We start from the raw sequence: 25,080 nt of genomic DNA on the forward strand, positions 1-25,080 counted from the left end.
GGACCGGCCTCGAGCTGCCCCCGTTCCAGTGGGTGAACCTCTGCAGGGTTACCGATGAATCGTTAGGCGATACAGCATGTGCAGAAAAGTGCACACAACGGACATGCCTAGAGAGTAATTAGGAATAAAACAGGCAGGTAAAAACAAAGAGAACTGCCCGTACCTCAGGAGTTCCTCCAGCACCTCATGTTCCTTTCTGAGCATCGTTCCCTCCCTAGACTGACTTTTATGATGTTCACTTTCTTGCTTTTCCTTATCTCTTTACCACCTACGTATGCATGCCTAAACAACACAGTTTTTCTTTGCTGTTGTTGAGCTTCAGTCAGTGGAATCACTGTTATTTTATAGCTTTGCATTCATAGTAAGTTTGTGTAGATCCATAGGTAATTTTCAGTGCTGTCTAGGACTCCACTGTATGAATATAACAGTATATCCATGCTACTGTTGATGGGCATTTTGCTGTTCCAGTTTGGAGCTAACTAAGAACAATGCTATAAGATTCATACCCCTGGAGACTAGTATCAACGTGTAAGTTTCTTTAGCGATATGCCTTGGAGTCCTGGGATTGTTGAGTTATAGGTTGTGCGTCACTTTACCAGATGATGCCAAACTTGTATGTGGGGTGCAACAAAGTTAACTTACCGGGACACACCTTTCTGTGGTTTGCAGTTCCTGGAGCCCCCTTTCCCTGTTAAGACTAGGTTTTGTCATTGAGCTATCAGAACTGCCAAGACAGCATTGAGTTTTTCATGATGCTTTTCAGAGTCCCAGTTAACAGATTTTTCATTGTGTGAATGTAGAAGATCTTACCAGAAGTCTTCTCAGTGGTCTTTTAAACATTATTCCCTACACCAAGGGCAGAGAAACCTTTAGAAGTGATAAAATGTACCTCACCTGCCTTCGTTTGGTGCCTCTGGACCTTTGTCAAACCAGAGTTTCTACATTCCAAGCTAGGTTATCTCTGTAAGGATCCCTGGCACTTTAAGTGAACATTACCCTTGTTAGGCATGTAAAGTCATCAAGTCAGCCTGATGCCCGTGTAACCTGTCTTTGGATGTGGAGCCTTGTTGGAAGGCCTGTAATGGGTGAGCACCTTCACGCCAGCTGCTCTGGTTTTTAGGACTTTGACACAGTTGACCTCAGCCTCCCTTCTCAGGTTTGATGGCTCACCCACAATGCATTTGTGCATGATGTGCAGTGTTCTTGAGATTTCATTCCGTAGCTCCAGTTACCCTCCATGAAGGAAATTATATTAAAAACTTCTTGAATGTGTGTGTCTGCAGAAGCCATGTGGCCATCATGTTTTTACATGAGTTTGGGTAAAAAGACATGGAGTTTCTCCTTTGAAGTTACGGAATTTCCTATATTTCCCTTATTTGTCTGTGTTGTTTTGATTCATTTTTCCTGAAAGCTTTGGAAAAGACCAAAGAGAGGTGAGTGGCACTTGTCTTAGCTGTCTCCTTACTCCAGTTAGTTGGAGGCTAATTCTCATCTACAGCTGTTTATCACATTCAAGTAAACAGGGGAGTGTCCTTCACCGTAGTGTGCCAAGTTTATCCAGTTTCCCAGGGAATACATACTTAGAGCTTAGATCAAAGCCAGCTTGAGATGCTACTTAGTGTAGCTGTAAGGAAGGCATGGCCACGTCTTATCATGGTTCTGCAGATTCCTTGAGGGTTGTTAATAATAGTAATCAAAATATTATAGCTTCCGTTAATTGAGAGCCTGTATGATGTACCAAGCAATATGTAAGTGCTCTACCTTTGTTATCATGAACTCCACAAAACTAGAGTGTTTTTGTGTGTTTTTTGCCAAAAAAAGTGGTTGCTTGATATAGTTCAAGTTAATTTTATGTATTTTACACATGAGGAAGCTGAGACCCAGATTTTGCACAAGTACACAGTTGTCTGACTGCAAAGCTTATGCTTCTTCAATGTATTAAGCTACTCAGTAAGACTTAGCCAGCTAAGCATATACAAAGCCAGTGCTGGAAATCACTCCCCCTTCCCTCAATTATCAATTTTTCTATCAATTATCAACACCGTTTCCAAGATCTATGGTGTTTTGTTTCTGTAAATCTCAAATAGTTAACAACAGAGTACTACTAACTTGTTTTCATTTGATAGGACCCTACGAAATAGATTAGATGCCATGTTTTATAAATTCAATAACCTTGCTTTGGGGTTTCAAGTGAGCAGCATTTAGTGCAAGGCCCCTGCAACATGTAAAATCCCCTGTGCTGCTCAGCGGGGTAAGAGGTAGCCAGCGCAGGCGCCTCCCTGTGCCAGTCACTGAGGTCTGCAGAGGGCACCATCAGGAAACTGGGAGGGTCTAGGGTGCTCTGCAAGAATGGTACTGGGGAGAGACGTCTTAAATATGTGAGCACTGAAGTCTAATTTTCATCTCTGAAGGAAGGAAGCAGACACTGGCTTCTATTTTTATTGCTAAAGTAATACGTTCTTGAAAAGAATTCAGACTATAGAACTGTATCCTGGGAAAGGTGAGGATCTGGCTCTCCCAGGCCTGCTCCCCACTTGTAACCATTTTAACCTTTGGTTATTTAGCTTTCCTGCCTTTTTTTTTTTTTCAATTCCAGAAAGCTCTGAATCAGAGAAATGTAGTGGTGGAGGGAACTTAAGAAATCTTCAGATCCAGCTTTCATATTTTGCAGAAAATGAGGGGTCCTAAGAGATTAAGCGGGGTCCCAGTTGTGGTAGCAGAATTGGAGGTAAACTCCGGGGCCTGCATGCCATGCAGCGGGGCTTGGGCTTGTGCTGAGAGCCTGTGCCCTTGGTCCAAATCAGCAGCATTGATTTGTTCCAGATGAGCAGACGTTGGAGGACTGAAGTTCAGGTTGACATTGGAATTCATTTTCAAGATTGGGGTATAAGGTCAACTCCTCAAGTAGAAAATTTTATTTCTTTTTATTGTTTATCCCCTGTATTCTTAGATTGGCTTCTTTCCAAACTGAGGTGGTGGCATAATACCTCATTTTTGAGCCAGCAGCACCTGCAGTTCCTTTTTGGACTCCTGTGATAAGAAAAACTACTGGCGGAAGTTAACTACTGAAGCCCCGACAGGTTGGTCAGACACCATTAGTAGTTATCCATGTGAGGGCTGGGATTTCCACGTGGCAGGGAAGTGCAGCTGACCTTTCTGTTCCTCTCTGAGACTTACCAGCAGTCTCCTCCCTTCCTACCCTCTCTCAGCCTTCAGTGTCCTTCAGTTCTTCAGTGTCCTTCAATTCTAGTGTCCTTCAGTGACACTAGAATTTGTGGCAATAAAAAGTAACTCTTCATTTCAACAACTTTGGGAACTTTTGCTATAAAATGATGCAAATAACATTACATGGTCCTGCAATACTTAAAGTATCCTGGATCTCTGAGTTCTTGGATATGTGAATGAAGCAGCGTCTGAAGGGTGTAATTGGTAGAAGTATGTCTTTATACAGTAGAATATATATATATATAATTTTGATTATTTTATTTTTTTATTGAACTATAGTTGATTTACAATATTGTGTTTCAGGTGTACAGCAAAGTGATTCAGTGATATGAGTATATATATATATATATATATATAAAATGTATAGAGTAGAATTTAGTCACATGATCACTGATTACACTTGGAAGGACATAGAAACAAATGTAACCCATTAAAAAAAGAAATAGTACAAAGTAGTGAAACAAATGTAACCCATTAAAAAAAGAAATAGTACAAAGTAGTGAACTCCCTAAATGTACAGCTAGGAGAAGATCCTCCGAACTGGATTCAGTAATTGGAGGCTGGGACTCTCCACACAGGATAACATTTTGCTGATCTCTGAGCAGATGCAAGTAGTTCTCACTGACAGGACTCCTGACAGCCACGGCATCTTCAATTTAAAAAGAGGAAACCTGACAACATAAAGATCTAGATTGACTACATGGCCCACCCCAAGATTACTTGAGGCTTTTTTCTTCAGTTTCATTTGGCAGTTCATTTGACTCTTCTTTTGAATAAGATACTGAGGTTAGAGCTCCTTCTCTGGGTTTCTGGTGTGTGCTTTCATGAAGGATACTTGAAACCTGTCATTAGAAAGTTCCTGATACATCAGGCCATTACCATGTGTAAAGCTGATGAAAGCCACCTTTGATCTGTTTGTTTGCTTAAGTTTCTTCCATGAGAGGCAATTTTCTTACTAGCAGCCAGTTCAGGTTCTTTTCAAAGGTGTTAGACTTTCACACTCAAAGTTACCTTTTAACAGAAACTCACCTGATTAATGATGATATTGAATAAAACTGTTTTCAGTGCAGGACATTACATAAATACAGGTTAATTATGATTAGTCATGTATATTTAATTGAATTTTATTGCCTTTATTTCCCTTTAGGTGTCTTACAAGATTTTAAGTAACTTTAGTGTTTGCCATCAGAAAAAAGTAGGAATAACCTGTGATATTTGGACTCTGATGTGGTTGGACCATCTCCCCTCATATCTATAGAAATTGGGTATTACCATTTTCCTCTAGTTTAGTGTATGGGAGGGAGAGTTTCATATCCTCCCTTTTCTCTTCATAAGGAAATGCAGCCTCAGGGTGATTCCATATTCCAGGCAGTTCCCAGAATTCTGAACCATAAACTGAGCTTAGTTCCAAGTGAGGCTAATCGTTTTCCAAGCAACAGAATTTTCATTAATTCAAGTAGTCTCAGTATAGCTATAAATGTTCTATAGCCTCCATGTCTTTTACTTTTCAAATTACTAACACCATAGGTAAGGTAAGTCACTCCTATTTAAACATGTATTTATTAGGTCCTTCTGTGTACAGGGCAGTATGCCAGGTAATACAGGAATATTTACAGAAGAAGACAATATATTTCCTTCCGTATCCGTACATGGTACATTCCATGACGCACATTCAGTGCCATGAGGGAGAAGAGGGATGTGATCTATGTGGAGAATTTATTTGGTATTCAGGAATAAGAAAGGAGCAATTGGGCATGAGAAATGTCTTTTCTTCTTTAATGATTTTAAAGAACTCATTAATGGGGCATTCCCCACTGGAGATGTACTTAATGCAACCTACCTCAAGTGGGTGCTACAAAAAAATACATATATCAGAAGTCAGCTACATTTATATCGTTTTTATTAATATATTTCATTTTCACTGTGTCGTTTTTAATTTTCATCTTATCTCTTTTTCTTTTAGACCTGGAATGGCCAAATATCAAGGTGAAGTTCACAGTTTGAAACTGGATGATGATTCAGTCATAGAAGGAGTAAGTGACCAAGTACTTGTGGCAGTTGTGGTCAGTTTCGCTTTGATTGCTACCCTGGTATATGCACTTTTCAGGTGAGACTAAAGGACAAAAGAACTTAAATAATACATATTTCCAAGGGCCACTGACTTTCTGACTGCTTCTAGTAATGTTTAATACTTAATATTAAAAGCAAGTAATAAAGCTGATTCACTTTGTTATAAAGCAGAAACTAACCAAAAAAAAAAAAAAAGCAAGTAATGAGTTCAGTGATTGTATATATTTACGAAGGTATTTTATTTTCCACTAGGCTCTGAATGCTACTGTGTATTTTTCCCGTCATCAACTGTCTAGTCAAAAAAATTTAGATTTATCACCCATATTTTGAATAAAATGTTAATATTTTCTGTTGGAGTATCACAGTTTTAAAATGTAATTTTCATAATTGAATTCATCAACTTATAGGTGATATAATAGGTGCAAATATATTTTCAGTGTTTAAATGAAAAAAACTGGGACAAAAAAATCTTGGACAGTATGGAGGGATTAAGATTAGAATTAAAATTGCTGTTATGTAGGATTAAGTGAATTAATAAATGTGAAACACTTAGAACATAGGGTTGTTGAGAGGATTAAAGGAGTTATTACTGTTATAGAATTACTGTTATAGAATTCTATAAATTACCGTTATAGAATTACTGTTATAGAATCAGGAGTACTGTTTAAAGGTCTTAGACGTCTATGTACCAATAAACAGAGATAGGGTAATAAAGTAGAAATTTAAGTATTAACACATGGAGATAAATAAAATTTTGTATATAGTGTTGAAAACAGAAATGACAAAAGTATAAAGTAGAAAAGGGATTACAGTAATTCCAAAAAGTACAGATCTGTTAGTTTCTTATAAAAATTATAGAAAGTATTATTAAACAGAATATGAGCATTCTCTTTTACCTCTGCATGGTTAGTTTCTTATTAGGGTGACATTATCTTGATTTCAGTAGAGTATTTTACATGGTACCTGGTGATGCCCTTGTGGACATAGTGGGGAAATGATGACCAGATGACAGCAGATTTAAGTGAGTTTATAACTGGTTGACAGATCATTCCCAGGAGTGCTGACTAATGTTTTAGTGTAAGCCAAAAAAGAAGGACACTGGATTGTTGCAGGGCTCTGCTTCTGAGCCTGTTCTTCTCATTTCTGTTAGCAACTGGGATGAAGAAGACAAAAGAAGCATGTTTGTTAAATTGTCAGTTGGGATGGATGGCTAATGTATTGGTACAACAGAATCAAGATTTAAAAATGGGTCATCCCGTACATCTGTGGTCAGCTGGTTTTTGACAATGGTGCCAAGACCTTTCAGTGGGGAAAGATTTCAACAAATGATGTTGAGACAACTGGATAGCCACATGCAAAAGAATAAAGTTGGACCCATACTACATCATATGCAAAAATTAACTCAAAATGGATCAAAGATTTAAATGTAAGGGCAAAATTATAAAACTCTTATAAGAAAACATAGGAGTAAATCATGAAGATTCTTAGATATGATGCCAAAAGCATGATCAACAAAAGAAAGAATAGACAAATTGGAATTCATCAAAAGTAACAACTTTTTTTGCTTCAAAGAACTTCATCAAGACAGTGAAAAGTCATTTCACTGAATGGGAGAAAACATTTCAAGTCATATATCTGATCAGGCCCTTATATCTGAATATGTAGAGAACCCAAAACTCAATAATAAAAAGATAAGTAACCCAATTAAAAAATGGGCGAAGGACCAGAATAGACATTCCTCCAGAGATATACAAATGGCCCATAAGTATGTGAATAGATGCCTGACATTCTTAGTCATTCAGGGAAATGCAAATCAAAACCACAGTGAGATACAGCTTCATACCCACTGGGATGGCTAGGTCCAAAAAGTCAAATAATAACAATTGTTGAGGATATGGAGAAATTGGAACCCTCATACACTACTGGTAGGGGAGTTAAAATGGTGCAGCCACTTTGGAAAACTATGGGTTCCTCAAATGAGTAAACATAGTGTTACCATATATGCTAGCAATTTTATTCCTAAGTATATATACCCATGAGAAATGAAAGCATATCTCCACATAAGAACTTGTACAGGAATGTTTACAGCAGGATTATTCATAATAGCCAAAAGGTGGAAACAGATGAATGGCTCCATCAATAGATGAATGGGTAAACAAAAGGTGGTATATCCATGCAATGGAATATTATTCAGCTTTAAAAAGGAATGACATACTGATGCACACATGCTACCTTATGGAGGAAACTTGAAAACATTGTGCTAAGTGAAATAAGCCAGACACAAAAGGCCATATATTTGAGTCTGTTCTTATGTCCACAATCGGAAAATCCATAGAGATAGAAAGTAGATTAGTGGTTGTGTAGAACTGGAGTTGGAGATATGGGGGCAATAGCTAAAGGGTACAGGGTTCTTTTTGAGGTGATGAAAATGTTCTAAAATTGACGGTGGTGATTAATTACACCTCAATCAAGCTGTTTTAAAAATGGGTCATGACTAGGCAAATACCAAAAAAAAAAAATCTGCTCTTTACCTATTAAGAATGGGATGCAGATATGAATTTATTGTCATTTGAAAGTATCCATGATAAATTGTTGAGTGAGAATTAAGTAAAAGGCACATGACAAAACCATAGGTCAAGTAGCCCATTTTGTTTAAAAAAAGTATTTTTATAAAATTAATTTTATTTAAAAATATTTTTCTTTTCCTTTACTTGTTTTTCTAATTTCTCTACTATGGATAATTATTACTTGTAAATAAAATATTTTTCCTCACAGACTGTAGTGATGTGAAGCCCAAAATAGAAGTTTCTATTAATAAGGCAATTGTATGTTGTAGATGCCAAAAACTTAACAGCATCAAGGTGTATTAATCAGAATAATCAGATAAAGGTCACATACAGATCATATTCAGTTTGGGTCAAGAATTTTAAATTGGAAAACATTCAGGGGAGGTTATCAAAATGGGTAAAGCTATGGAAACAAATCATATAAAAATGCCTGAAAGAACTGGGGCTATCCAGCTTAGGGGAAAAGACTGTAGGATGCAAAAGCTTTAAATACGATGAGAGCTTGTTTTGTTGAAGAAGAATTAGGTTAATTCTGTGTAGCTTCATGGAGAGAACTAGGGTGTAAAGGACAAAACCTACAGATTTTTCCTTCTTATGTAGTGAAGGACCCAGTTCTTCCCTACCGTTTCTCTCCTGTGTCTCCTTTATATTTACACAGAACTCTTCACTTCTGGTCACCAAATGTGTGTGGGCTTTTCCCCTCCAGGCAATTCTCCATGACAGCAGCTGGGTGTCCCACAATTTAACTCAGTTCTGATACTGTCTGCCTGGAGATGGTGTCAGCTCCACAGGTTAAGGGCTCAGTCCCACAAGCCTGCTCGCTACCACACTTCATATGCCAACGGCAAGTAAGTCGGTCCCCAAGTCACCCCCAGCTTCTGTCTGATTTCTGTCCTCAGGTTACCCACAAGAAATCGGAGGTTCTCGTGACCCCCTCCTCAAGTTTGATTAATTTGCTAGGGCAGGTCACAGAACTCAGGGAAGCAGTTAGGTTTACCAGTTTATTAAAGGGTGTGATAAGGGATACAGATGCACAGCCAGATGAAGAGATGCATAGGGCGAGGTCCGGGGGGTCCTGAGCGCCGGAGCCTCTGTCCCCGTGGAGTTGGGGTGCGCCACCTTCCTGGTGTGGACGTGTTCACCCACCTGAAGCTCTCAGGACCGCACTGCTGGGATCTCACGGAGGCTCCCTCACGTAGGCGTCATCGATTATTCACTCTGTTTCTGGCCCCTCCTCTCTCTGGAGAATTGGGGCAGGGGTGGCGGATGCTGAACATTCCAAGCTTCTAATCAGGACTTTGTCCTTCCGGGGAGCAGCCCTCATCCAGGAGCCCACCCAGAGTCACCTCATTAGAGCAAAAGACACTCCTGTCACCGAGGAATTTACAAGGCCTTCAGGAACTCTGTGTGAGGGGCCAGGTCAAAGACCAAATCTTAGAATACAAGGTGCTCCTAGTACTCTTATCACTTAGGAATTTGCAAGTGTTTCTGGAGCTCTGTGCCAGGAACCAGGGGCAGAGACCAATATCTATTAATATATATTTTCTATTATCTCATACCGGGCCAATAGGTGGAGCTAAATGATGAGATTTTGGCTTAACCTAAGATACAACTTTTCAAATGATATAAGGTGCTCCCCATTACGTGGATGTTGTCTTGAATCTGTCATATGATTGGATGGGAGGTCAGTTTAAGTTGCTGTCCAGCTGTTCAGATTCAAATTCAGTTGGCAATTGTCATCCTGCTACTTTAGCTGAAGTATTCAATTAATGAGTTAGGGGAGGGGTAACATGCGTACTAGAAGATTCAAACAAAGGAACTTTTTGTCTCTTTTCTGTAATTTCCTTGATGTCTGTAGTCATTATAATTCATCCTTTGTTTCTATTGTGGTAACATATCCATAACATAAAAGTTATCACTTTAAGTGTACAATTCATTGGCATTAAGAACACTCACAATGTTGTGTAACCATCACCACTGTTTATTTCCAGAACTTTCTCATCATCCGAAACAGAAACTCTACCAGTTAAATAATAACTCCTTATTTCTCCTCCCCCTGCTCCTGGTAACCTTTATTCCACCTTCTGCCTCGAGAAATTAGGCTATTCTAGGTACCTCATAAAGTGGAATTAGACCGTGTTTGTCCATTTGTGTCTGGCTTATTTCATTTAGCATTCTGGCATTTTCATTTAGTAATGCATGCAAGGTTCATCCATGCTGTATCATCTACCAGAATTTCATTCCTTTTTATGGCTGAATAATATTCCATTGTATGACGAAATTGAGCTATTTGTAATGAGGTGGATAGACCTAGAGTCTGTCATACAGAGTGAAGTAAGTCAGAAAGAGAAAGACAAATACCGTATGCTAACACATATATATGGAATTTAAGAAAAAAAAATGTCATGAAGAACCTAGGGGTAAGACAGGAATAAAGACACAGACCTACTAGAGAATGGACTTGAGGATATGGAGAGGGGGAAGGGTAAGCTGTGACAAAGTGAGAGAGTGGCATGGACGTATATACACTACCAAACGTAAGGTAGATAGCTAGTGGGAAGCAGCCGCATAGCACAGGGAGATCAGCTCCATGCTCTGTGACCTCCTGGAGGGGTGGGATAGGGAGGGTGGGAGGGAGGGAGACGCAAGAGGGAAGAGATATGGGAACATATGTATATGTATAACTGATTCACTTTGTTATAAAGCAAAAACTAACACACCATTGTAAAGCAATTATACCCCAATAAAGATGTAAAAATATATATATATTCCATTGTATGTATATACCACGTTTTGTTTATTCATCTGTTGATGGATATTTAGGTTGTTCCCACCTTTTGGCTATTTTGAATGGTGCTCTGTGAACGTTGGAGTACAAGAATCTGAGTCCTTGCTTTCAACTGGAATTGCATGATCATGTGGTAATTCTGTGTGTAACTTTTTGAGGAACCTTCAGTCTGTTTTTCACAGCAGCTGCTCTGTTTTACATTCCCACCAGCAATGCACAATGGTTCTAATTTCTCTACATCCTGGCCAACAGTTGCTACTTTGTGTTTTTTTGATAGTCATCCTACTGGGTGTGAAGGGGTATCACACTGTGGTTTTCATTTGCATTTCACTGATGACTAATGATGTTGAACATCATTTCATGTGCTTATTGGCCATCTGTATGACTTCTTTAGAGAAATGTCTATTCAAGTCCTTCGTGCATATTCGAATTAGGTTGTTTGCTTTTTTGTGTTTGAGTTATTTCTATATTCTATCTTAATCACCTATCAAATATATGATTTATAAATATTTTATTTCATTCTGTTGGTTGTCTTTTTATACTCTTGATAGTGTCCTTTGATGCACAGAATTTTTAAATTTTGATGAAGTCCAATTTATCTATTTTTTCATTTGTTGCCTGTGTTTTGGTGTCATGGTTAAGAAATCATTGCCAAATCCAAGGTCACAGAGATTTCCCTCTGTGTTTTTTTCTAAGATTTTTATAGTTGTAGCTCTTAAGTTTAGGTCTTCTATCCATTTTAAGTTAATTTTTGTATATGGTATGAGGTAAGGGTCTGACTTCATTATATTTGCATATGGATATCCAGTTTTTCCCGCACCATTTGTTGAAAAGACTGTCCTTACTCCACGGAAGGGTCTTGGCATCCTTGTCAAAAACCAATTGACCAGGGACTTCCCTGGTGCGCAGTGGTTGGGACTCTGTGCTCCCGATGCAGGGGGCCTGGGTTCGCTCCCTGGTCAGGGAACTAGATCCCACATGCATGCCGCAACTGGGAGTTTGCATGCCATAACTAAGGACCCTGCCTGCCGCAACCAAGACCTGGTGCAGCCAAATAAATAAGTAAATAAATATTTTTAAAAAAACAATTGACCATATATGTGAAAGTTTATTTCTGGTCTCTATGGTCTGTTCCATTGGTTTTATACGTTTGTCCTTATTACCAGCACCACATTGTTTATACTATAACTTTGTGGCAAGTTTTGAAATCAGGAAGTGTCTTACAACTTTGTTCTTATCTTTCAAGATTATCTTGGCTATTTAGAGTCCCTTGAGATACCATATAAATTTTAGGATGGGTTTTTCTATTTCTGCAAAGAATGCTGTTGGGATTTTGCTAGGGGTTGCACTGAATCTGAAGATAATCACTTTGGATAGTATTGACATCCTAACTATGTTGTCTTCCAATCTATGAACATGGGATGTCTTTCCATTTATTTGTGTCTTCTTTAATATCTTTCAGCAATGTTTTGTAGTTATAATTAATTTCTTTTTAAATCTTTTCTATTTGGTCTTCCTTCTTAAGCCATTAATAATAGCTACCATGTGTTGACATACCAGAAGCCAGTCAAAAGGGTCTGGTAGGCAGGTTAACCTATGAACCACATGCTTGCATATTTGTAAACTTTGATTTAAACTTCCTTTCCTGACCCACGCTTTGGGTATTATTGCTTTCCTCATATCAGAGGTTCCTGGCTCTTTTCCAGGGCTACATATAACTTAACTGGTTTGAACCAGTTTTGGTTTCTCTTTTCAGAGAACTTAGAAGGACCATAAATCGTTGATAAATACACTAACAACACATGTACTTCTGTTTCATAGCAGAGCCACTGTTTTCCTTGGCATCTCACTTTAGACCCGCTTAGTGTCAAATGCCATCATTTTCTCATAGCTAAGGTGATCATATTGTTAAAGAACAAAAATTAAACCAAGTAAATTTGAAGATCTAATTGGCTTTACTAAGCTATTCATGAATCAGGCAGCACCCCATCCAGCAAGTAGAGAGATATTTCCGGGAGTTGTATGAAATAGAAGGTTTTTATAGGCAGAAGGAGGGTGGGGCAAGGAAGTTATTAGCAAAAGAAAAGTTAGGATTATTTCAGGCGAAGGCTTCTTCTTCTGGGGGAAGGAAATGGCAGGGGTCTTATCATGCAGGCTACCTCCTTGGTACTGACCAGGAAACCCCAGATTGACCAATTCAGATCCCATTCCTGGGGAAGGTGGGAGCTGCAGTTGGGCCAGGTGTGAAGTCTCGGTTTGGTGGCATAGGCTTTAGCACAGGTGATGCCATTTGAGGCCTGAGGTTTTCTCTATAACAGTATGTTCCTGATCTTCTAATCTAGCTTTCAATCTATCTTGATTAGATTTCTAGATTTTTGGTTCTGTACTCAAAGTTGCCAGTCACAATTAGCTACCTGAGCTACAGGCCATGTTTAGCATCTTGGGCTGTTTGTTCTTGTTCTTTGGCTATACTTTGACTTTTCTAATATTCTACTATCAGATTTAAGAATTTTATATCTTCTCTTTTATGGAAAGAGACCAAAAGAAAGACCTTCCAGTCACATGGTTTACATCAATCCTCAGAAAACCATGACTGTTTTTTTCCAGTGAAAAGGGAATGGTTTTTCATTGTCAAAGAGCTGAGAATTTCCAGTTAGCTGGGTGTTTCCTGGTGTGTAAATAGGCTGGTTCCTGGGCTGTTCCTTGATAGGTTGTTTTTCCCGTAGAGTAGCTTTCTTTCACTGATTCATTTATTCAGTCATAAGAATGTAACATTTTAAAATAAATAATCCACCAAAATTTAAGGTGTTTAAACAGAATTCGAGTAGTTTCATTACATTTATGTTGAGCTTCTGATTAGATATTTGACTTTAAATTGTTTTTATGTCGTCTCTGAACTAATGGTTATATTTTTTCGGCTTTCTTTTCTAAAATTTAAATTTTTTACTAAAAATTAAATAACCCTGGGATGGATTTCTTTAATTTTCCTTATCCCATTAGAATATTGATTTAGAATTCTTATTGCTGTGCTATATTGGGTCAGCTAGAGAGTAAAGGCTCTTCTATAGATTAATAACACCGACACTGAGTAGACTTAAAATATTGCTGTTAAAGAGATTTAGGTTTAGAAAAAACTTCTATAGCCAAATGAAACTAAACTGATTCAGATGTAAATCTTCACCCCTGACCCTACCAACCTAACCACTGCTTCTAGTTTTCAGTCCTCACTTCAGGCATCCCATCCTTTTATATGGACCTCTAACTTCCTGCCTTTGATTCTTCATTTTAATTGTTAATGTTAAGAGATTAGTGGTATCATAGGTTTGGGCTTTTCTACATTATACATTTTAGGTTTTGTTTTTCTCTGTCCCTCTCACCTCATAGGTGAAAAGTTGGGAGAAGGACCTAATTAGATATGGAAAAGTGTTCAAATACATAATAATACAAGAAATCTTACAAAAGAAATAAACGTGTTATATTATATGTAAGTCTGAAATTACATTCAATCCCCAAGGTACTAGGCCTCTGGATTTCATCATTTGCCAGTTAAACCTGAAATGAGCCGATAATCAGTGATCTCAGAATAGCCTAGAATGTCCAGTCCTACAGTTGGAGTACAGTTGTAGGCCATCATTTACATTTCTTATGTTGCTAGTAGTCTAGGTCAAAAATTAGACCCATAAGGAAAATGGATTCATCTAACAATATTTTATATTAAAACCGTATTATAATTTATTCAGCAGAAATGCACATCAAAACATTCACCCAGAAAACCAAGAGCTAGTACGGGTGCTTCGGGAACAACTTCAAACAGAACAGGTACTGTTGTGATATAAATCTGTGCATTTGTATGAGGAGTACATGTTATCACTCCCCTTGCATAAGAAATTGCGATGATGTATCAATAAATTCCTTTTTGGAAGCATGTGCTTCTTTCCTGCTTGGAGTTACCTTTATTATTCTATTGATTGTACATTTTCAGATTAAGCAAATGACTAGTCTTAATCTAATTAAGATGTTTTCATGAATTTAGTTTTAACTTGCTTTAAAAGACAACAGTTTTCCTATTATTTACTTGTGAGGAAATAATTACTGTCTAATTGGCTTTAATGAAATGTAGTGGAAAAACTACTCTTTCTAAAATATATTCCCGGGCTTCCCTGATGGTGCAGTGGTTAGGAATCTGCCTGCCAACACGGGGGACACGGGTTCGAGCCCTGGTCTAGGAGTATCCCACATGCTGCGGAGCAACTAAGCCATGTGCCACAACTACTGAAGCCCGCGCACCTAGAGCCGGTGCTCCGCAACAAGAGAAGCCACCACAATGAGAAGCCCGTGCACCGCAATGAAGAGTAGCCCCCGCTCGCAGCAACTAAAGAAAGCCCACGCGCAGCGACGAAGACCCAATGCAGCCAAAAATAAATAAATAGATTTAAAAAAATAAATAAATAAAGTATATTCCCCTAAGACCTTCAAAGAAACGACTATAAGGGATGGCTTTTTTTCCTTTTCTTTTTCTTCAGTGATCAAAGTTGTTAAAACTACTTAGGCAAAGAAGAAAACTTTTCTCCTCTGCCTCTTCTTTGCTTTTAACCATATGGATTCCCTAAGAACCAGAAATGTAATATATTTTATGAAAGCTGGATTAAGTAGGACATTGTATACCTTCATGCTGAGATACCTAATATCAAAAAAAAAATTAAAAATTGATTGTCTACCCACCAGTCAAATTTTAATTCCAAAGAGGGTTTTTATGATTTATCCATTCACCAAATATTTATTGAACATCTACCATATGTCAGACATTGTTCTGGGCATTGAGAATTCATTTGTGAACTAAACAGACAAGAATTCTTGCTTCATAGAACTTAAATTCACTGATGCAAAAATGGTTTAAGCATATTAGTGGTACTGTGTTCCAGAGCTCTTGTTATCAATAATTCATGCTGGCCTGATGTTTTATAATTTACAAAGTGATTTCACATACAACTATCTCATAATCTTCAGACATGTAACGACTATCAGGAATGTATGAATGAAACAGATGTTAAAGATAGAAGAAAGCTAACACCTGGGGAGTAGTTTGACATTTCTTATTGTTCAGCTAATGAATGCATGAGCTCAGCCTGTGTTACCCAGAATAACTTACTCTTTCTAATAGAGTAACTCCTGAGTTAATCGGCTTTTTATCTTTAGATATATCTTTTTATCTTTATCTTTAGACTGTGTTCAGGAAGGAAGGTAGAGACCATGCAGTTTAGGCAGAACAACACTGGAGCCTCATAAGTTTCTCAAACTTGTAAGACCTTAACTAGTGCACATCTAAAATTTGAGGATTGCACAGTCCTGACTGTATTGTCAAGTATCTTTAGCATGAAGATGAATTTTGAAAAGACTGTGTGTGTCGTGGCTCAATATGCACTTGTCTTCTCACCAGGATGCACCTGCTGCTGCCCGACAGCAGTTCTACACTGACATGTACTGTCCGATCTGTTTACATCAAGCTTCCCTCCCTGTTGAAACAAACTGTGGACATCTCTTTTGTGGTAAGCAAACAATGCTGTTCTTGGTGAAAGTGACTATTTAGACCAAGACCCGTGTGTGTGCACAAGCCGGATTCCTGATTTTCTCTCTGTCACGTTTTGTATTTTGTGAGTGGGGCAGATTGCTTCTGAGATCCTGCTCTTGCTGTCAGCCACTTTTATTTAGTGTCCGTAGTTCAAAGATTAAAAAGACCAGTTATTCAACCCCCCAATAAACAGAAATGTGTTTCTTTGAATAGTGAGTTAAGGATATCTGTACCATGAGGGAGTCACTGAATTCCTCATTTTCATCGCTTTCTGGTGGTTTCATTTTTTACTCCTCCTTCCCAAGGCGGCAGGGTTCTTCTCCCAAGGACCTTGCCCGAGACCTTCCCTTGGCTCTGCCACCTCTTTTTCACTCTGAGTTGGTGCAGAAGTTCTTACCTCTCTTCCTCCGGGACTTCCAGAGGCTTGGGAACCCTAGAACACGTAGAGGGACGAGAAGGGACGTTGATGTCGCACTAACTTAGTGTCAGGAAGGGGTGCTGTCCACCCCTGGGCATCTCCTGACCTTCCAGGAAGAGTCACAGAGAGTGATGGGACATACCGCATAGCCACTGCTGGCTGTGGTCACGTGAGATTGGCAGGAGTTGGTTATTAAGGGCCTGCTGTGTGCTGGACGCAACATACTCCATCTCATCCCAGCTCACAGGTGAGGAACCCCGAGGCTCAGCAGTGCTAAGAAATTTTACAAACGGCAGCCCAGCTGCAGACGGACAGAGCTAGGTTTTAAACCCGGGTCTGACTTCACAGCCTGTGTGCAGTTCTGTTGGGCTGGCCAAAAAGTTCGTTCGGGGTTTCCCATAAGATGTTACCAAAAACCCAAACGAATTTTTTGGCCAACCCAATACTATGTGAATGGTGGTTTATACAACTACTCTCTCCTTAAGGTTTATCTCATCATTAGACCTATTTTTTATTGGTAGTATTTCTTTCCCTTCAAACAGCTGTATGCAAGATAGGGTGCTAATTGCTCCCAAACTGTACTGATTTAACATGTAGCATACAGTGATTTGTACTTTGCTTTCTCCCCTTTGTATCTTTTGTCTAAGAGTCAGAATTCCAAGGTATACAGTGTTACTGTTCATGCTGTTGGGGGTGAAATAAAGTATCTGGAATCCATTCCATGCTATGCAGGGTTTTCTATACCTTGTGCCCATTTAGTCAGTACTGACCAATCCCATCATTGCCTCATCCATGAATTTCAACCTCTTCCCTCAGGTTTTTGTCTAAGTAACTAACAAATTACAAAGCACTATTTCAGTGTCTATCCTTAATTATCTGTTGGAAGTGCTAGTGAGCAGCCAAATAATGAAAGATCAGGTGCTGGGGCAGGGGATTAAATGGCCATCAGAGAAAGCAGACGTTCCCCCTCAAACCTCTGGCCGACGTTCCTTATCGATTGTGGACTTGCTCTGGGTCTGGCTGTGCCTCGGCCGTCCCCTAGCACAGCACCCAAGGCAGGGGTTGGGAATCAGTGAGGTCTGGCAGGCTGGGCGAAGTCTATTTGCCAGCCCAGGCTTAGGTGATGCACTGTGTGGATAACCTGGTCAGTTGAAAGATGGCTGTGCTGTGCTCTTGGTTTTACCTCTGGGTCTGGGGTAATAGGGTAGATTCCTTCCGATATCCTGCTCTTCTTGTCGGGACACTTTTATTTACTGTCTGTAGCTTCAAAGGTTAAAAAAAACTAGTTATTCAGCTTCTTAATAAATAGAAATGTGTTTCTTTGAACAGTAGTTCAAGGATACTGATACCATGTATATGAAGAGCATTTCAGCTTAGCTCCATGTGTGGAACTACAGTTCTGTTCCTTTACAGCAAGTCAAGAATAACAGCAGCAACAGACTTCACCTAACTTGCATTTGTAACCCACATTACTTTATGTAATTCCCCGGCAGTCTTATGAGGTCTTATTCTCATTTTACAAATAGACAGATCTAGAGAGATTGTGCCCCGGATTCAAGTCATTGAGTCATCTCTCCCGCCATCCTGGTTAAGGGAAAGCATCAGGCACATCACAGCAGATGTGTATGAACTGAAGTGTTTGATTTGCTGGACCATAGTTTTCCAGTGCAGGCAAGTGGCCACTACATAATTTGCAAACCAAGGACACCTATACTCCAATCTGTGGAAAAAGTTATGGAATTAAATAAATTAACATATGTCAAAACACAGTGGACTTTTGGGTGAAAAGGTAGTAGCTAAATCTAAGGCATCATTACAGATGGTAATAATACTAACATATTTATGATCAGTTTGGCTTTCATATGGTTTCTGTATGAAATTAGACCGCTCAAAGTATTTAGTAAATATTATCGAATTAACACAGCACCCTGAGAGCAGGAAAAGATATCAGATACAGATGGTTTAGATTTTTAAACTTGTCTTTAAATCATCGAACCAGTTTTTCCCCACAGTCACTAATGGTCAGGTTGGGCGGCCTTGGCTTCAGCCAGTGGCCTGCTCACCAGTGGCCTCATGTACCATTATTTCTGCCTCTGGGATTTGTTCCTGCCATCGCAAAACCCAGAGTGTCCTCGCTCCTGTCTTCTGCCTGTCTAATCTTACCACCCCTACAAAGTTGGGTTCAAATTCTGTACACCTTTTGTACTGAAATTTAATATTACACACTTCAAGATGTAACTACCTTCTGAGTCATATAAGTATGTTACCTTGGTCCCCTTAATTTGATTGAAGGAGCCAGGAAGCAGTTAGTTCAGATTCACAGTGGAACCTGGATGATCCGAGAAATGGGGGCCTGCAGAGAAGAAACTGAATTGGCTCCTTAAATATCAGCCAGTATTTAAAAATACTCCTTCTTCATTTGTTACTGGTCTGAACTTCAGTGCCTATACACTTAGTGCACCTACCACCACTTTTTCAGGTCTGTAAATCCTCTCTCTAGGCTGTGTTTACCTGTTTCACTGCTCATCAATGCCTTCAAGAAGAAAAATCAAATCCATCCAGTACAAAAGTTGATTCAGTTACTTAACTGGATTATGAACTTTGTTAGGGCAGGAAGCGTGAAATCTTTGTATCCTTTGGCTCCTTTGTGCATACTACCTGATTACTATTATTGACACTTAAGTGACTTGGTTTTCTAAACTTTTAAAAAAATGGAAGTTGTGTTTCTGTAACATATATATCAAATTTGCAACAGAAAATTTATAGTGTGATTTGTTGGTTGTCATATGTACAGTAATGTTCAATTAATTACTGTTTTATTTATTCACATAGGAAATGCAGTATTTTCTATTAAGCCTCATAGCATTGAAGCAGTTAATGCATGCTTGCTTTTGATTGTAAAAATGCTTGTATCTTAACAGGTAGTTTAAATTAAAATATTTCTCAGTGGCTGGGAATTGTTATTAGATTTGAATTTGCCTTAAGACTTGGTTGGATAAAGTAAAAAACATTTTAAAATAGGTGATGCTGTTAAAATATTTCAAATATATGAAACTTTCCCAGGATATATGGACTTAACAACATCAATATTAATGTTTTCTTCCCATTAGGTACCTGCATTGTGGCGTACTGGCGATACGGTTCATGGCTTGGGGCAATCAGTTGTCCAATCTGTAGACAAACGGTAATGTTTGTGCCCAGAAAACATCATTTATACTAGCTCATTTTGTAAATTTTTATAGTTTCTGTATCTAACTCTTGAATTATTTTTATGTTTTTAGCAGAACTTCATTTATCCAAAGCTTCTCTGATGTTTCTCCATTATTTTTTTTAATGTCTTTAAGACACCTCAAAAAATACCTTTGATATCCCTTCAGTCATAGTGAAAAACAGCTGGTACATGAACCCTTCCCCAAATCCTAATAAGTCTTTGTTGTAACACCAGCAAGGGAACAACTGAACTGGCAATCAGGCTTAAGCAAATATGCTCTGCATAGACTTCTTTTGAAAAAAATAATTTTTCAGTTGTACTTTCTTTTTAACCTGCCCATCTGTGGTGAGGGTCCAGACAGCTTTAAATGACGAACAATGCCTTTGAAAAATGTCTCTTGTGGAGCCGTGGCCACGTCGCATCCCCCAGAGCAGATTAGCCTGTTACATCAGTACAGATGCTGCCTCCGAGGGACGCAGTGAGGTTTTACACACGCGTGTCGGAGACTGAAGTGTCAGTACGCTATCAAACGGCTCAATTTCTTCGACAAACTGGAGAAACAAAATTTTGTTTCGTTTGAAAAATCTGAGAAACTGATATTTGTAGTTTTTAAGTTAATAAATATAGCCAAATGGGATGTTCTATTCACTTTTCAGAATTTCCTTTATATTATTCTTTTCATTTAAAATATATGCCTGTCTGATAATGACTCATGATCAGGTACACAGACAGCCTCTCCTTGGGAAGTCTTCCAGTGCAAACGGACGTCCCGACCAGGATGGAGAGCTTCCAAGTCAGGATGCTGAATTGAGTGCACGCATTTACTTTTGCTCCCTCTGGCAACCCCACCAAAACAGGAAAGGCGTAAACCCACAGGGACCACAAAGTAAAATAAGATTAGAGAAGGCACAACAGTTGTTGAAAAATTCTTTGTAAAATATAACAGACGTACAGGAAAGCACACAAAATAAAGAGGTACAGCTCGCTGACTTGTCACAAAGCAACACCTGAGTAGCCACCACTCAGATGAAGAAACAGAAACTGGCCACAGCCCCAGAAGCCTCCTCGGGACCCCTTCCAAATCTCCCCCCCTTCCTTCCTCTCCTAGAGGTAGCTACTATTTGACTGTTAGGATAAGCATTTCCTTGATTTTCTTTACAGTTTTATTACTTTAGCATGCTCCTCTAAAGATTACTGTTCAGTTTTGCCTAATTTGGGGACTGTATATAAATAAAACCATATAGTGTGCACTGTTAAATACATATACACATACACAGAAATGCACACACGTGTGTGTACCTTTCAGCCATTGTTCTCGCTTATCCACTTCCCCCACTGCTGCCTTTTTTGGTTGGAGAGAGGAAGGTTCAAGGCTTTCTCTTCTTTCCTTCTTGCTTCTATCGATACATCCCCAGATTCTGCCTCTTTCACACTTTTTACCACATGGTTAGGAGGAAGATCATTTTTTGGTACCACCTCTCCGGCTGATTTGATGTGTGACACAAGGCAGTTGGCCCTGAAGCTTATTTGCCAGTGCCACCTCTCATCTTTAGCTCTCTGCCAGCAACACGGAGACCAGGCCGAAGGTCTTGCCATAAACAATTAGTTCCACCACCTGCCCCTCTTTCTGGCACTACCTGTGGCTTTTCATAGGGCATATGCACATTAGCAGGTGGTATCCTTTGGACCACACATAAATTGGCTAGAGGTGAGAAAGGTGGAGATAAACTTGTGGGTTCCCTAACTGCAGTGCGTTCCCACTGCAGTTCATCTACCTGCCCCACCGCCTGCTTCACTGGGAACAGTGTGCAGGCTGCTGCCTGTGGCTGGGACATGGTCACCACGTCTCCCCTGGGCGCGCACACTGACACACCAGCGGTCCTACCACGTCCCTAGGGTGAGTGCAAGTGTCAAGCTTTCTGGACATCCCAGAGGAAGTCCTTCCTCTCCAGCATCACTATAACGCCTACCCCAGTGCCTTATAACGGGCTGTTGAACATGTCTCCCTCCCCTTCTATCCTGGGGATTGTGATCACCAAGGCGCAAGGCCACGTTGTCCTTTTTTTGTACGTCTAGCACTTAGCGCAGTGCCTGGCCCATGTTCGTGGTCAGTTAACATTTAGTGAAAGAATTCATCTTTATTAACAAATTTGTGAAGAGATGGCTGTACCTGCTGTTCCTACCACCTGCTGCTCTTAGGCACTCCTGTGTTTGGCTGTTTGGGAAGCACCTGAACAGTGGGGTCCTGGTTTTACAGCTGAGCTGAGGGTCAAAACAACAGTGAGATGATTTAAACCCAAATCTATCACGGCTCCTTCCCATATTTATCTCTTTGTACAGTGGCCATTTCTATAGGAGGTGTTATATTTTTAAATATACTTGTTTTTCGAAGTACCGTCATCTTCAGATTACCCGAGTATAGTCCAGGAACATTTGTGTATCCTCCTTAGCTCCGCCATGGAGGAATCAGGATTAAATGTATTATGTTATATAACAGTATCAAGAATTACCTTTTTGATTGTAGTAGAGATGGGTGCTTGAGAGCTGGTTCCTGCAATAACTTCAGCTCTGTGTGATGCTGGTAGCATTCAAAGATCATTCAGATACCAGAGAGGATAAGGAATCATGATTTTAATCAAAAAAGAAAGCCCTAATTTTCCTCTCTCAAAGTGATATGTCACTTTGCTCCTGAATATTTTCTCATCATTCTTATATCCTCAAATGTCTGTTAGCCCAAACAGCGAACTACTAACTTGATCCCTGGTGTGGATTGAAAAGTACTTAAACCAGTGCCCATTTTATTTTACAGGAGTTCAAATAACATTTTGAATGGATTTTATTGTAAGGAAACAGTAGCTTACTTTTCTCCCCTGTGTCGCCTTTGTTAAAAGAAACGAGCGAAATCTAAATTCAGAAGCTTTTCTCATTCTATTGAATAATAACACAAAATGAAAAAAAATTAATGCTGCAGAAAGGTGTAACAATTCTTTTTTTTTTGTAAATCTACAGGTAACTTTACTGCTAACAGTATTTGGTGAAAATGACCAGTCTCAGGATGCTGTATCATTGCATCAAGATATTAATGATTATAACCGGAGATTCTCAGGGCAGCCCAGATCTGTAAGTAATGTTGTAGCGGGTGCAAAGTTAGAGTGTGATGATACTTCGCTTTTGTAAAGTGAGATTTACCAACAAATAGTCAATGTGAAAAATCTGTGTGTGTTACGTGAAGTCTTTACTTTTCATTGTTGCTGTCATTCACTGAGTTACAGCTTTCCCAAGGACTACAGTTTTCTATCTTTTAAAAAATGGCATTATTAAACTCTTTATGAAAGTGATACCAGCAAAAAAAAGCAATAGAAAAACATTGGAGGGAAAGGTAAAATTATTGACTCCTACGTTATTCTAAAATAGGGTTTGTCTTCCAGGAAACTTACAACTGAGAACTTCTGGAGGGAGTTTTACCTTGTGTTTTACTCTATTTTACCCTGGCCCCATTTGAATTTGTTCCCTTAAGTAACCCTAAGTGTTGGGGGTTTTGTATGTCAGGTATTCAAAAGCATTCTATTTTTAAAGAGCACATTAATTCTACAGTTGCCCCTCCTCCCCAAAAAGGCATTTGATAGATTAAAAACCCACACTTTACTGACTCATCCCAGTTTTCTCAAAATTTCTCAAAATTTAACAAAGAATTCTAGAAGTGTATGACTAAATATGTACTTGAAAACCCAGAACACACTCAGTACAAATTCGTACTGGAAGCCCAGACTCTGCTCCACGCTCTAGGCTCTGACGTCCACTTGCTCAGGATACATCCCACTGGCGCGTTCCTGGCGTCTCGGACACGAGATGTAACATGCACAACACTGACCCAATCCCTCCTTACCTCAGCCTTACTCAGCTCAGTGCTGATGTCCTCTTCTCCCTCATTCCCCTTCTCTGATCTGTAAAGAAGTCCTAACTTGTCTTTTCTCTCTTTCTGGGGATGCTGTCATTTCTGCCTCATAACAAGTCCTGTGTCTGTAGCCATCAGACTAGGCCAGGCCACCACCATCTCTTGCTTAGGACAACTGCAGTGGCCTCTTCACTCGGACCTTTTCCTCTGCACAGCAGCCCAAGTAATATTTTGAAAACATAAGTAAGACCACGATGCTCTTGTGTTTTGAAACTTCTGAATTTCTGGACTAATGTCCCATCTCCTGGCTGTGGCTTTCAAGGCCCTGCATGGCCTGGTTCCCCCTCCCCTCCCTCGGGATGCGGCTCTCAGAACGCGCTCCTGGCCTTCCCACCTTCGTGCCTCACTCGTGCCATTTCCTCTGCTGGGAATGCTTGTCCCGCTGCTCGCCTCCTGGCTGACTTCCTCATCCTTCAGGTTGGCCCTAGTATATCTCCCTCGGAGAGGCCGTCCCCAATCAACCAGGGCAGTCTCTCTCATTGCCCTCCGACCTTGTTCATTACCGTTCTCTCAGGAGACGGAAAGCTTCATGAGGGCAAGGACCGTGTATATTTAGTCACTACTATGGTCTCAGTGTCTGGAATACAGTAGGCCTTAATGCTTGTAGAATTTATGGTTATCCTTAAGATAGAAATGATACTCCTCCTCCCAGCCAAGAATATAAGCTGTTAAAATGCTTCTGTATTACACAACTGCGTAGACTTGTGCTCCCTCGTACATGCTGTTCCTCATTCTGGGACGTCAGGTACATTTAAAGGCATACAGTCTCGCCTGCTGTGGATGGTGACAGGCAAAACTTTTAGTGACAAGAAAAGCTCGACCTGGTCCCTGTTGCCCTCCGTGGCTCTTTGGGAGCCTCTTCTGCTGTTTCTGATCCGGCAGTTTTCTTATGTATCCTCCAGGGGCATCTTAGGACGATTCTTTGAAAATCAGTTTCAAATTCAAGAACTACCACTGAACTTAAAAAAATCATTTTAAGATGTTCATTCGTATTTTAACGTGTGAAGCATACCATTGCTCAGTTATTTTGTGTGCGTCAGATATATACTTCATGAATAAGAAAGCTTGGTATGTGATGAAATTACAATATAATAAAGACATTTAGATTTTACTTTGATATTCTACCTCAGAGTTAGAGTCAGATTGTGATTAGTACACAAACATTTCTTAATAACCCATGCCATATTTCTTGTCTAATCACTACAGATTTTGTATAAACAACACCATATGAGAACTGAACAAAATAGCCCTGATAAAGGACAGAACAGTATTCAAAA

At 39.5% G+C, this 25,080-nt stretch overlaps 1 protein-coding gene and 1 long non-coding RNA gene across 10 annotated transcripts in view; one reads left to right on the forward strand and one right to left on the reverse strand.

Annotated features, from left to right (window-relative positions):
• RNF170 (ring finger protein 170) overlaps positions 1-25,080 on the forward strand; it is a 29,982-nt gene that overhangs the window by 430 nt on the left and 4,472 nt on the right. Inside the window, exons 2-7 of one of the 9 annotated variants that reach the window (XM_060136760.1) lie at positions 2,951-3,080; positions 5,189-5,332; positions 14,391-14,469; positions 16,088-16,196; positions 19,748-19,821; positions 22,858-22,968. In XM_060136760.1, coding sequence (XP_059992743.1) covers positions 5,196-5,332; positions 14,391-14,469; positions 16,088-16,196; positions 19,748-19,821; positions 22,858-22,968 — 510 coding nt within the window. In that variant the 5' untranslated portion in view covers positions 2,951-3,080; positions 5,189-5,195. Of the gene's footprint in view, positions 1-2,950; positions 3,081-5,188; positions 5,333-6,297; positions 6,317-14,390; positions 14,470-16,087; positions 16,197-19,747; positions 19,822-22,857; positions 22,969-25,080 lie in introns of those variants that run through there. The other 8 variants (XM_060136761.1, XM_060136764.1, XM_060136763.1 and 5 more) reach the window with 8 other exon arrangements.
• Positions 6,155-24,371, reverse strand: LOC132512823 (uncharacterized). The gene is made up of 3 exons (XR_009538345.1): positions 24,138-24,371; positions 16,453-16,652; positions 6,155-6,448 (listed from the first exon to the last, which is right to left on the reverse strand). It is a non-coding gene; the product is annotated as an uncharacterized LOC132512823 (long non-coding RNA).

Source organism: Lagenorhynchus albirostris, chromosome 21, assembly GCF_949774975.1.
Source record: "Lagenorhynchus albirostris chromosome 21, mLagAlb1.1, whole genome shotgun sequence".
NCBI lineage: Eukaryota > Metazoa > Chordata > Mammalia > Artiodactyla > Delphinidae > Lagenorhynchus > Lagenorhynchus albirostris.